We start from the raw sequence: 14612 nt of genomic DNA, 5'->3' as shown, positions 1-14612 counted from the left end.
CTTTGACCAGAGGCCAGTCTGTCTAGCCAAGGCCTGGTAAATGACTTGAGTCTTGGTGTAATGAAATGCCTGGAGGGAATGAGAGCAGTTGATTTGTCATGGCATTGATGATCAAACCGTGAAGGCCAAACAGAAGATTTACACCAAAGGGTGTAGTAGAAACCATCCATGTAGCCACCAATTAGTTACTAGTAGTGCACCTCATCTTGGTGTAGAGCTCTCGACCCATTTGCTCTACTTTGCATTTAGCGGTTCGTGTGATTTTTGGCCCAGTAAGCATGTTGGCTGTCATGGTACTGTTGCTGGTATTATTTATTGCTTTACCTGTCAATATCAGGGTCTGTGGTGTCTGTTCTCATGCTCAGGATTGCACATATTTCTGTGATAAACCGTGCGTATTGCCTACATTCATATCCCTTGGATTCATTCCCTTTCAGTACCTATGCCGCTTAGAAAAGCTGCTGTCCTCTGATGACCCAGGCTATGTTTTGAAAACCAAGCTGATCTTTTTTTGTGCTGGTAGCCTTTTATGTCTGCTACAGATCCTAGCCGATGTTGTTGCTGTGTGGCTTCCTGTAATGCTGGAAACATGGGATGCTATTGCCCGCATTAAAGGGATACTTTGGGATTTTAGCATGCTAGCAGATACCCATAGACTCAGTGCTAACGCTGGTTATCGAAACTACCTCTAACTTCCTTCATACTGGACACAGAGACAACAATGATAACCACATGTTCATCTAACACTGGGAAGTAGATAAAGGGCCTCATAGCCAAAATCCTGAAGTATCCTTTTAAACCCTGGAGATTGTTAGTACTCTACCCTCCTGTTTGATGTTTGAGCTGGGGTTTAGTTTTACAGGTGTGAAGTGGGTTTGTATGCTTAGTTGTCAGGGTCAATCAGACCAGTGGCACACTCACCGACTTGCTTATATTTACTCTACCACATTGTTTTAATGCATTGCCTAACTCCCTTTTAGTGTCTGTCTGAACCCACAGTAGAACGAAGGCTGTGTGGTCAGATCAACCAGGGCTGCTGTTTGATCAGCGAAACATGCCCGTGGCGGTATACATCATTAAAGTAGAAATGATCAGGAACACAATGGTCTGTGGCTGCATGATTAGGACCTTTTTTTTAAATTGGCACGTTAAATCAGGTCTTGTGATCATGGTTGGGCTGATGCCCTTCTGAAGTTAGTCTGAATGTCCTGTGTTGACAGGCAGCAGATGGGGTCAATGGAGTGCTATTCTACAGTCTGAATGCTGCCTTAGGGCTGATACTCAGGCTGGAATGCATCTTCCATGCCTTACCGCTCTCGACGAGATGTCACGTGACTTGAGTCTTAGGCGCAGCCCTATAAAAGCTCCGACACACCAGTAGGATTGTCAAATGTTTGCCTGCCAACAGTAGATAGCACCTCTGAACAGTGTTGGCAGTCACTCTTGTGTTCATCCTTGTTTGGCATATCTGTGCTCTTTGCTTATGGTCTAGATTCCAAGTTATCTGTGCTAATGTTGCTATTTTGTAGAAAGCCCTTGTTGATACTAGCCAAGAAACAATTTAATTCACACTTCATAATCCCATACTGCCAGCCTATAGCCAAATGTTTAGCTAGCTAACGTTAGCATATTCGCTATCTACCACAATATAGAATCGCTAAGGACACTGCATTAACTCGGCAGCTAACACGCCTGTTTCAGGGAAACTAGAGAATTCATTGTGGTTTTTAAATATGCCAATACTAGCTACAGTGATTTGCTAGCTTGGATGAACTATTTGGTTTTGTGTGCATTGTCTGTGCATTTGGCTAGCTACCCATCCCATAGCTACATTGCATATGTAGTGTGACTGGCTCATCTGTGGATGTACGTAGAAAATGTCCTCCCCCCCTCCTTTATTTTGGCTCCCTCATGCTCTCTGATTGGCAAAAAGTCCAGTTGTTGGCCACTGACGAGCATTACAATGCTACAAGTAGAATCGTTAGGTTTGTTGCTACCGGGTTGGCACTCAGCAGGTACCATTTTTTTTGTTCTAGCAAGAGCAGCAACGGCCTCCCACTATGATAAGTATCTATCGGCATTTATAGGTTCTCGGTGTGTTTCATGCTCAAGACCGACTTACATTAGGATGTGACGGGGAGCAGGTGTCACGTGCAATGACAGTTCCTTTCTCATCCCCTCCAGCTTGATGACCAGGCTGTGTAGTTATCTTCACAATCTGCAGACCAATATAAGTCAGACACAGGAAAAAATAAATCAAGGCATTTCCTCGTTGCGTGATTAGAAATAGAAACCCATTTCCTTCTGTTCTGTTGATTTTAGCCCCGACTTTCTAATGGAACCGCGTTGCTCTGAGGTTATGTTTGTGGTTCTGCCCTTCATTTGAATGGGTGGTCACAGCCCAACTCCCAGGCCCCAGACCAGCAGTTCATTATAATTAGGGCTGGGATTTGCCAGGGACCTCGTGATAAGATACTTTGGTGCCGTTGCAAGATGTTTTGCGATTCTCACGATTCTATATGTATTGCGACTAGGGCTGGGTCGTATACCGTATTTACTATATACCGGTATTGATGCACGGACTGGTTTGGATTTTTACTAAAACGGTATTTGATTTTTTTAGATTGTTAAATGTGATATGCGGTGTGTAACTATACAAATGGACGTTTTCTCTCTCGCTCTCTCATATATGTGAGTGTGATGCTTTCCACATAGACCTAGTCCCACCCCCTGTCACTCAAGGAGCGCATTTGTTGCTTGACCATGAGACACTTTCATTAAGTGTGCGTGGTCAATGCAGCACATGCAACAATGTTGTTTCCACTTTGATCTTAATATAAATCCACAAGCGTTCTATAATTACAATATTAGTTTGTTTCTTACATCTGCAAACGGCTAGTTTGTATTTTCTTAGTAAGTTAAGCTAAATCGTGTTAGCCACTAATGCTAATGGCTTGTTAGCTGGCAAGCTAATAAAAGTACTGAGTCAGAGCAAACGTAGCCAGCTAATACAGCCTGACACCAGTACTGGTGGAGGCTTAAATCAGCATGTTGTTTGTGCAACAGTATCTTCTAAATCAAAGAGGAATAGGGGAAGCATGAATATATTGGCTACGTGAATAAAGATTTAATGTAGCCAAAGATTATAGGGTCCACTAGGAAACACCGAACATCACTTTGGTTCCTACCCTATCACAATAACTCATCCATGGCATTTTCATTCGTTGTCATGTCAAACACTGTATTCAAAGTGTCCATTGTAATTTATATTATAACTAGAATTATAAAAAAAAACATATTTCCATGATTCAAAAAGTGTTTTGCCCATATCAAGGCAGTATGGAAATGATCTCAAATTGAGTGCAGGAAATGCAGATATTGATGGAAATGCAGGAAATTATTTTTGGTTGAAGTTGAATTGAACAGTATAAACCAATCAGAATGGAGAAACTGTCATTGAAATCATTTAGAATGTATGTGTTGCCACCCTAGGATCACTTACTACTCAGAAAGCAAATGTACAACTTTTATTATTCAAAAACATAAAATATTTTGGCCATATCGCCCAGCCCTATATGCGATTTATTTTTAATTTTTATAAAAAATAAAAATAAATTATGTGCCAAACATTGCTTGCTATATTATGTCTGCTGCAGAGCGATATGAGCGAGCATGAGAAAACAAGTTTTGGTCAGTCTGGGAAATAAAAGCGCTGAAAACATGTTTGCTCATTATTTTTAAAAGATGGAGAACAAGCTCCAGGATGAAAAATACTGACGTTCTGGCGCCGAGACGATTTTAGCTCTCGCTTACACTACAGTAGCAAAAAAAACAACACCGAGTCAAATATTGATATAATATCATCCAAAAGTAATATTGCAAAATGTAACTTGCATATTTCCCCATCACTAGCGTCTTTATCCTGTGGCTTCTCCAGTAGGAGAGTGGTTATCTGCTGGTGCACAGGCACTACTCATTGTTTCTTTAATGACCCAATCAGGCATGGAGGATATTTAATGGCTGTTGAGTGAAAGTAAATGATGCCCCCTTCTGTGGCTTGAAAAGCTTCTAGCTAGCCATCTTCCCTCCCTGTTTATTCTCATTTTAAATTCCGATGTGCTGCTATTCCAACCGCTCTGTTGACATTGTGTTATATTAGCTATGTCAGGTCGGTCTGTTTTTACCCAGTTAATGCAGCTCTCATGTGAACGGTCCAGTTTATTTTAATTCTGTAAATGGTTACCCCCTGGAGGCTTCACAAAGTGCTGTGCTCCATCAAATATAGTGTGTGTTGTGCAGGCAGCTTCTGGAAAGGCAGGCCATGGTTGCAGCCTTTATCACACTGCCAGAGTTGAGTTATGAGTGGTAGGCTGTCCCCGCTGGGAGTGAGCAACACACACACACACACACACACACACACACACACACACAGTCCAATACATATACGCACACACAGGTTCAGCCACACACACATACACACTCCAGCCCCAACCCATGAAGAATGCACTAGCTTAGAGGAGATATGATCATGCCATTTTTCAAAATACCCAACTTCTTTATTTTTTATTTATTTATTGGAAGCAGTGAACTCGTCTGTTTCTGGGTACTGGTGCGTTTGTATGGGGGAATTTTGGTCTTTCTGTGAATTTGGAGGGCATTGAAATTAGTCTCCTGTTCTGCTGCAAGAGATAAGATATGCAATCGGGTGGTATTTGCTTCAGAGCGCTTCTGTCCTTTTTTTTTTGTTGCTTAGTTAATGGGCTAACCCGGGTTATAATCCATGACCCCTGTTAAGGCATCTCAATGGATGGTTGATGTACCATATTTTAAGCATTCTCCAGTTCCCAAGGTTTTCCGAAGAACACATGGCAGTGATGATCCGCTGTGGAGATCACTAGCTAGTCACCCAATGAGTACTGTTTGAGAACCATGGCAGGAGAGCAGCATGCTGTAGGCATGGGAGGGCTAATGTCACTCAGATTGTCAGCACAGCTGGGTGCAGGTGAAGACAGAGGTTGAGAAACCCCCTCACAGCTCCCCCCTAATCTCCATTCCCCTGACACGTGTAGTGTTTATTTCAGTAGATGGTTCGTTAGGACTATGGTTAGATATATTCTGCTCCTGGGCCTGTGGAAGACACTTGTTTCCCCCAGAACAGCTGCATTTTTCAGAGTTCTCCTGGCCCACAGGCAGGCTGACCCTCAGGCCTGGTTGACCTGGTGGTCAGATACATGAGTGTCACAGTAGCAAAGATTTTTTTATATCTAACCCAAGATGGACCACAGCCTGTCATTTCCAATGGGAGCAAATTTAATGGATGGGCAGAACAAGCAAAGTGGTTGGCAGAGCCAGGCACAAGGTAGCGAGATCCTATTGACGCGTTCTAGCACATATTTCCGTTAGGGAACGCCTACTCTGTGAAGTGCACGTGTGCAATAACTTAAATCGCCCTTGCACTCCTAAACAACATAATTTTTCTTTTTTACTTTGGCAAATGGTAGTCTATTTAGTCCACTCTGATCGTAACAGATTGCAGTTTTGGGAATGGAACTGTATTGAGATCCAATGTTTAATCGATGAGAGAATTTGCTGAATGTCGTCTGAAATCCATCGCGCTCAGTCTTCTCCTACGGCCGGCCACTAGGCTTCCTCTCATCACCATATTTGGTGGTGAGTGGAAATGCCAACTAGATGCTTCAGATTTATACATTGGTTCTATCTGTGACAGTACCCAAGGAAGCATGTTCTCTGGAGACTGACTGGGGCTACCCACCATTAGCACATTAACATCCTGCTCAAACCTGGACAAATCTAATTTCTCGCATGATATCTAGGCAATAGTAGTTAATGCTGTTGTGATTTAGGCGTTGGCGTAATAAAACATTTTGTAATAGACTCGTCTGAACTTGGCAGTAAGCACACTATGTACAGGAGTGATTTTCCCTCCACCCTTCCCCTTTTTACAGAACATTAAAAGAATGGAGAAGTCTGTCTCTTCTCTGGGTAACACTGACTTAATTTCCACATTAAGACAAACACTGAAATGAAGTTGAAAGGAGTTTCCTCTCCTTTCCTCTAACTTCCTGCTCTAACAGGAAGTTGTTAATTGTTGCTTCTTGTTTCAACTCATGGTCGAAAAACATGAACTGTACTTATGTTCCTTTTAGACAGTCCTCTTTAACAGGCGTTGCTGCAAAACCTCAGCTATCGGGAAGTATGTGTTATCTCTTCACACAATGGTGCCTGAGGAGGCTAACGTTGAGCAGCAGTCCCCCTGTGGGTGTACATGATCTCCTCAGCTGTTGCCAGTGTGGTCCATGGCTGGATATAGATTACACATCTGCCTCTGTGTTGTCTTATACTTAGGCTGTGAGCTGGGTGTGTGCTCATGTTGCACTTCTCTAGTCATTCTTTTGTCATGCCTTCCCTTGCTGAATTTGTTTTCAGCATTTATCCTCAGACAGAGATTTCCTGTCAGCAGGTGGTCATTTGGCTGGGAGGTGAAACGTGTTAAACCGAGTGACGACAGTGTCACTCTATAATGGTTTCATTAGGGTGTTGTGTCCGACCATCGCTAGGCAACGGATGTTTCCTCTCTGTTGTCAAGGCTGCCACGTTGCATAGCCTTGGTTTTAAACTGGTAACTGATTGGCCATTCTTTTTAAAGGAAGTGGAACTCAGTAATGCCTGCAAAATTGCTTAATGGCCATCAAAGTCCACAAGTGTCATTCTTCAGCTTGATGTAACCAGTGTGTTCTCAATCCCAATATTTGAAGAAGAAATTCACATACTGAATTCTGTTTGTGTGACGTCATACATGAGGCCCCACAATAAATCATGTTAGATAATATCTTGAGTTTCCTGCCCCCTGATTTAAAACAAATCGAAAGCCTGCTGTGTGTTCTGGTCTCAGAATGGTTGTTGAAACTGCTCCCCGCTAACCTCTGTCCTGTTTGTCTTCCTTGTATACAGGGCTCCAGAGATCATCCTGGGCCTGCCGTTCTGTGAGGCCATCGACATGTGGTCCCTGGGCTGTGTCATCGCTGAGCTCTTCCTGGGCTGGCCCCTCTACCCAGGAGCACTGGAATATGACCAGGTAAATAAAAGTACCTGCTTAACCTGTTGCGTCGACCAAACCCGGATCCGGGATTCTATTTACAGACCTAAGCTCATTACCATAACGCAACGTTTCATGACTATTCATGACTATTCATGAAAATCGCAAATGAAATGAAATAAATATGCCATCTCTCAAGCTTAGCCTTTTGTAAACAACACTGTCATCTCAGATTTTCAAAATATGCTTCTCAACCATAGGAAAACAATAATTTGTGTAAAAGTGGCTAGCTAGCGTAGCATTTAGCATTAGCATTAGCGTTAGCATCCAGCACGCAAGATTTCAACAAAAACATAAAAGCCTTCAAATAAAATAATTTACCTTTGAAGAACTTCAGATGTTTTCAATGAGGAGACTCTCAGTTAGATAGCAGATGCTCAGTTTTTCCAAAAAAGATTCTTTGTGTATTAGAAATAGCTCCGTTTTGTACATCACATTTGGCTACCAAAAAAAAAACGAAAATTCAGTCCTCAAAACGCGAACTTTTTTCCAAATTAACTCCATAATATCGACTGAAAACATGGCAAACGTTGTTTAGAATCAATCCTCAAGATGTTTTTCACATATCTCTTCAATGATATATTGTTCGTGGAAGCATGGTTTCTCCCCTCAATCAAATGGAAAAGTACAAGCAGCTGGCGTTTGCGCACCGAATTCCACGCAGGACACCAGGCGGACACTTGGAAAATGTAGTCTCTTATGGTCAATCTTCCAATGATATGCCTACAAATACGTCACAATGCTGTAAACACCTTGGGGAAACGACAGAAAGTGTAGGCTCATTCCTTGCGCAATCACAGCCATATAAGGAGACAATGGAAAACAGAGCTTCAGAGATTCTGCTCATTTCCTGCTTGACGCATCATCTTGGTTTCGCCTGTAGAATGAGTTCTGGGGCACTTACAGACAATATCTTTGCAGATTCTGAAACTTCAGAGTGTTTTCTTTCAAAAACTGTCAAGAATATGCATAGTCGAGCATCTTTTCGTGACAAAATATCGCGCTTAAAACGGGAACGTTTTTTATCCAAAAATGAAATAGCGCCCCTAGAGATCCAACAGGTTAATAACCTCTAAAAGTTTGGGGAGGAGGGGGGTACTAAAGCTAACATATATCATAAGGCATAAGGTTTTGAAGTGCCTGTCCTATATCTAGGAGATATAACGAACACAGCTGTATCTCTGTCACATTTCACCGCACCTATGTTGGTGGATGCGGTGGCTTGAGACACCGCAGCCCATGCAAAAAAACTCTTAAATTGACAGATTTTGAGGATTTTTAAAAATGTATTATTATGTTACTTAGATTGATGTACATGTTTGTCAATAGATTTAAGGATTATATGCTCAGACACACTGTTAGGATTGTCAAATGTTTGCCTGCTGAGAGTACTTAGCACCAACCTTGAAGCTGTCAGCCATGTTCAAATACTCCAGCCACGTGGTCTGTAAAAAGTAGCGTTGCCACTTTGGGATTTAACCCCTCTACTTACCTAGAGTCCAGTGAGCTCATGGATATCAGTATGAAAGAAGTTGGAGGTAGTTTTGTGAGCCAATGCTAGCTAGAATTTGTGCAATGACTTGAAGTCTCTTGTATCTACTAGCATGCTAGCAGTTACCATATACTTCCAGTCATTGTGCTAACGCTAGTTAGCAACTTCATTAAAACTGCACACAGAGACATAAAAATGGTATCCATAAATTAATCCGGCTCCGGGGGAAGTCAAAAATCCTGAAGTATCCTTTTAAGCTTAGTTTGGCAATGCATGTCCCTGTGTGTGTTGCTTTGCCAATGTTGGCTAACTAGCTAATAGGGATGTGCATCGTTCCCTTTCAAGAAGATTTGATATCAAGATAGATGGGATACAATACAGGAATGATATGTTTTAGTTTGACATTATCACCCATTTGTCATTTTTACAGATTAAGTGTTTAAGATGGTTATGTATCACTATTGTTTACAAATGAGCTATGACCTAGCCAATGCATATACAGCACAACTTTGGATTTCACCCCCATCTCAAAATCGAATGGTTTTGACCGTTTGGAAGTTTTTACGGAGTGATCTATTTTCCACTTGCTTCGGCCATGCAGTGCTCCTAACAAAAGTGATTATGAAATGATCAACTTTACCCTGTATATCTAAAAATGACCATATAAACCTGCTTAAATCAAAACTATAAAATCAATTGTATAGCCAGATGAGGAGTCTCCGTTAGCTTACTTTTATTACGGTAAAACACAATTTTCAACAGCGCATAAATGACCATAACCTAGCAAATTACATAGGTTTTATAGTTGAGTGACAACCTAATATCACACAAGCCATTTTAGAAGTTGAATGCTGATGGTGCGCAAGATTATAAATAGGCCGCCTATCTTGCATTGGTCAGTGCGTGAAGCTGGGCACAGTGCGCAGTTTGACTAAGCAACTGATAATGCCTGGGATCGTTCGGCGTGTCAAATGACTTTTAGATCAATGACTGTCAACACCATTACAAAGGAAGCATCAGTTGTCACAAAAGATTTGTAACGTTCAAAATCATTTTTCTGACCGCATGTTACATTTGGACCGGTTTGGGGTCATACGCACAAAAAGCTTATTTCTCAACAACAACAAAAAAACGCATTTGTTTACATCCCTGTTAGTGAGCATTTCTCCAAGATAATCCATCTGCCTGACAGGTGTGGCATGTCATGAAGCTGATTGAACAGCATGATCATTACACAGGTGCACCTTGTGCTGGGGACAAATAAAGGCCACTCTAAAATGTGCAGATTTGTCACACAATGCCACAGATGAGTCAAGTTTTGAGGGAGCGTGCAATTGGCATGCTGACTGCAGGAATGTCCAATTGAGCTATTGACAGATAATTGTGTTTATTTCTTTACCATAGTCCACCTCCAATGTTGTTTTAGAATTTGGCAGTACATCCAACCGGCCTCACAACCGCAGACCCCGTGTAACCACGCCAGCCCAGGACCTCCACATCCGACTTCACCTGCGGGATCACCTGAGGAGTATTTCTGCCTGTAATAAAGCCCTTTTTGTGGGGAAAAACAAATTCCGATTGGCTGGGTCTGGCTCCTCAGTGGATGGGCCTATGCCCTCCCAGGCCCATCCAGTCATGTGAAATCCAAAGATTTAGGGCCTAATGAATTCATTTCAATTGAAAGATTTCTAAACTGTAACTCAGTAAAATCTTTAAATTGTTGCATTTATATTTTTGTTCCTTTTTATATGATTTATGGACAAACTACAGCAACATATTTACTTTTATTCACATAATTTAGTTTATTTTTTTTAAGTAAAATGTTTTAAAATGTCCAGAGAATTGAATTGGGACGTATTTCGGTAATGAGAATTTTGGGTGAAAGTGTACAACATTTAGGCAAATGTATTTAAACTAAGACACTGTGCCATAAACTACTCATTTTAGTCTTCTGAATGATAGTTGATTGTTGCAGATGCCTCATGGTTTTCTAACTCAATTTGTTACTGCCATGGTTAACTGGTTTCATAAGAATCACCTGCCAGCCCATAGCCACATTAGCTAAACGGTTATGTAATTCACTAGCTAGCACAACATGGCTGGCTAGCTAGTCACAGACACTGCACAAACTCTCAGCAACTAACACAGGCAGCTGATTCATTGAAACAAATTACTTGTTTTAATTATAATTTCAATACTAGCTACAGTGGCCAGCTGGCTAGCTAGAAAGAAGTTTGTGTGCACTTAGGCTACACTATGGGATGGTAGCTAGCTATGTGACTGTCTCATTTAGTAAGCTGCAAGGGGGTCGATGTCACCGGGAAAAGTATCTATTTGTTGTTCTTGTTGGCTGGCCTTTCAGCACCCTGCTCGTGCTCTTTAGAGAGATGTCTTTACCGACGGGGAAACTGATTCCACATGTACAAACGCTAGCAAATGCCAGTCGGGTGCTATCGCCGACGGTCCCCAAAACAGACCACTCAGCAAGCAAACGAATGCCAGATAATCGACAGATCAACATTGTGTGTGGTCTATCATCTCCAAAGCTATCAGACTGTCAAGGGAAGAGAACAACACTAGCAGAACTGGCAGCTCAGTGAAGACAGACCGATCAGTGGAGTAGGATAACAGTCCCTGATGCCTGTGTGCTGGTGGATTTTGATTCTGAATGCGAGGATGGTTAAGGCATCCACTTTTCGTTTGATTTTAAAGCCTATTAATGCAATTGTCTGGGCCATGTCCCTCGGCTTAAAGGCCAGACCATGGGAATGCTCTGTGTGCTGTGGGGTTTGTCATTTTTGTGTCTAGTGGTCATTTGGACAGCGACCAAGCAGTAGTGCTTTGCTGATCAGAAGCCCCCTGACCGCTGCACCATCACTTCATTGCTCTCACTGTGTTTATGCAGGGTTGTGGTAACCTTAATGAGTCTCTATAACATCCAAATCATCAAGCCATTAACAAAGCCAGTGAAACTCACTGGTCTACTATCTGTTGTCAAGCGCTGGAACAGCGGCTTTGCACAGTGAGAAAAAGAGCCCTGTCTCATGGCCTAACTCATGCCTAGTCTTGTACTTGTAGCCGCTTTAAGGCACAGTGCTTTGACTGGGAGAGGGTAGCTATGATGTACCCTTTGTGAGAAAAAAGTCTTACTGGCTTTACGGTCAGGGACAGATGCTAACAGATGCTAGCTATATCTGTCATGCTGTCGGTGTCACTGCTCCCATGGCAGATCAAGTGTCAAAACATCAAAGTCAGGTATATTGCTGTTTGAAAAATAATTTGAGTAATGATCTCATGGGCAGCAATGAAATTGTTTGAATAAGAAATAATAAAATCACCAAGTTACCAGATAAGCAACATGTTTTTGTATTAAGGTTGCCATGGCAAATTTGGAGCACAAGTAGGCCTGTGTATTTTAAGTGGCGCTCAGTCAACATATCAAGGACCTCAGCCACCCGAGCCACAGCTTGTTCACCCCGCTACCATCTAGAATTCGGAGACCGTACAGGTGCATCAAAGCTGGGACCGAGAGACTGAGAAAAGGTTTCTATCTCCAGGCCATCAGACTGTTAGTCACCACTAGCCTACCTCCGCCCAGTACCCTGCCCTAAACCTTAGTCACTGTTCTAGCCGGCTACCACCCAGTACTCTACCCTGCCTCTTCGACTGTTGCCATTGTACATAGTCATTGAACACTGGTCACTTTGTAAACATTATTATACTGTTTCACCCACTTTATATGTACACTGTATATACTGTATTCTAGTCATGACTAATGGAAATGACTTAATGTTGCTAATTCCTTTGTAAATATATAGGAGTAGGTCTGACACGCAAGATAATTATGTTAATGTTGTAATCACAATATTTTCTTCCTCTTTGTCTCCTCCACAGATTCGCTACATATCTCAGACACAAGGGTTGCCAGGGGAGCAACTGCTGAACGTGGGGACCAAGACTCCCCGCTTCTTCTGCAAAGAGTCTGACTCGCCTTATGCTCCCTGGAGACTGAAGGTAACGCGCACTGACACCGTGTGACTACTGAACATTGACATCATATACCATAAGCACACCCAGTTCTGAGTACGCTAGGCAGAATTCTAGAGAATGCATGTCTGAATTTTGAAGACTCCCATTTCCTGTTTCTGTAGCTGACAGGGGAACATGAAACTGAGACTGGGATGAAATCCAAAGAGGCCAGGAAGTACATCTTTAGCAGTCTAGATGACATTGCACATGTGAGTACAGAACTTTAAACGATGTGACACATTTAAGCAAAGTACGAAATTGCATACAAGTAAATTATTCATGAAAACTATCATATGACACTGTAGTGAACACCAGTGGATTTTAATAGAGTAGCTGGATGTTGATTTTGTCCTGCCGCCTCAGGTGAATCTGGTGCTGAACATGAAGGGCAGTGACTCGTTGGCGGAGAAGGCCGACCGGAGGGAGTATGTGGGCCTGCTGAAGACCATGTTGCTAATTGATGCTGAGAAGAGGATTGCTCCCTCCGATGCCCTCAACCATCCCTTTGTCACCATGCAGCACCTCCTCGACTTCCCCCACAGCAATCAGTAAGTCTAACCAACAAAAGCTCTTACATCCACTACAAAGAAGTGGTGCACTACAAACTATGATTACAGATGGTCACAGATCAGAAGTAGGAAGTAGGCCACAATGTTTCATCTTGAATACCCTCTGCTTGATTCTTCATCTCACACGTTCTCTTTCTTCTCTCCAGTGTTCAATCATGTTTCCAAATCATGGATGCCTGTCAATCACGGCCCAACACGTACAACACACTCAACCGCAACAAAGCCCTGTTCCCCAGACCCTCAACCAACTCAGCTGGACTGCCGATGGCCTTCAGTAAGATGGGATCAGTTCGCTCTCAGGTAATCTATTAACCTCTCGGGTAGGCAGGACGATTTAGAAACTTCAGAGTGTTTTCTATCCAATACTAATAATAATATGCATATATTAGGTTCTGGGACAGAGTAGGATGCAGTTCAGTTTAGGCACGCTATTTATCCAAAAGTGAAAATGCTGCCCCCTACCCCAAACAGGTTAAGCACAATCACAAGAAGCTTCACATATTGTCTGCATTAATGAACACTGGAAATCTATGATGTTACATTTATGGCTGTGGTACATAAACTTCTTACTGGACCAATGTTTCCACCTACAGAATTATTAAGGCCATTGCATAATATTTACATAATTTTAATGGCACTGCTTGCTCTCACTATTCATTGTCTGAAGTAAATGCTGAAAAACGATGGCAACGCTAGCTATTCTCTTGTTATTTGAAAAGCCTAAACTCACCTATTAAACTTTTCAGCTGTCTTGATATCCTAGCAAGAAACCATTTTATTATAGCAATGCTCCAAGAAACACAGCTGCTCCAAAAAGAGAATAGAGAACCATTTTCAAACTCGCTGCTTTTTCATCTGCCCCAAGTAAAACTAAAGGTGTAATCATAATGATACATTAGTAACGCAATTACCATTATTGAGTAATGGCAAAGACCAAGAAGGCAGAATCACTTTCTTTAATTGTATCCATTATGGAAAGAAAAATAGCCTTTATTAATGTGTGTACTACAAATTTGTATGATCCTACGTTTTTTGATTCTCTGAACAGCGTATTGTTAGAATTAACTGAATTCCATCTGGGTATTGGGACAGACATGAATGCCATTTTGGACATGCGTGACATCTAATAAGACCAACTCCAAAGTCCAATCCACATGCAACCAAGGCTCTCTAGCATATACTCTGATTACAACCTCATTGATGCCTGGTAATCCTGAAGCAAAACAGTACACTTTCTACTCGAACATGCATAAGTCATTCTCACTAATCGATGTCATACTATCTACACCTATTTTCTTTCATCAAGAAAATGTAAATTAGACATACGAGTAAGACCACCACGCTTACTACTGCCAACTTAACATTTCAGAATGTCCTAAAATGCCACGAAAGGTTTTATAAAAAA

At 41.9% G+C, this 14612-nt stretch overlaps 1 protein-coding gene across 2 annotated transcripts in view; it reads left to right on the top strand.

Annotated features, from left to right (window-relative positions):
* The window catches only part of LOC139374763 (homeodomain-interacting protein kinase 3-like), a 48771-nt gene that overhangs the window by 23501 nt on the left and 10658 nt on the right, over nt 1–14612 (top strand). For both annotated transcript variants that reach the window (XM_071115896.1, XM_071115905.1), the window contains exons 3-7: nt 6973–7096; nt 12504–12623; nt 12761–12847; nt 13002–13186; nt 13354–13507. In XM_071115896.1, coding sequence (XP_070971997.1) covers nt 6973–7096; nt 12504–12623; nt 12761–12847; nt 13002–13186; nt 13354–13507 — 670 coding nt within the window. The remainder of the gene's footprint in view (nt 1–6972; nt 7097–12503; nt 12624–12760; nt 12848–13001; nt 13187–13353; nt 13508–14612) is intronic.

This window comes from Oncorhynchus clarkii, chromosome 2 (genome assembly GCF_045791955.1).
Source record: "Oncorhynchus clarkii lewisi isolate Uvic-CL-2024 chromosome 2, UVic_Ocla_1.0, whole genome shotgun sequence".
Classification (NCBI taxonomy): Eukaryota; Metazoa; Chordata; class Actinopteri; order Salmoniformes; family Salmonidae; genus Oncorhynchus; species Oncorhynchus clarkii.
Note: the sequence above shows the minus strand (reverse complement) of the source record. Positions and strands in the feature narration are given on the sequence as shown.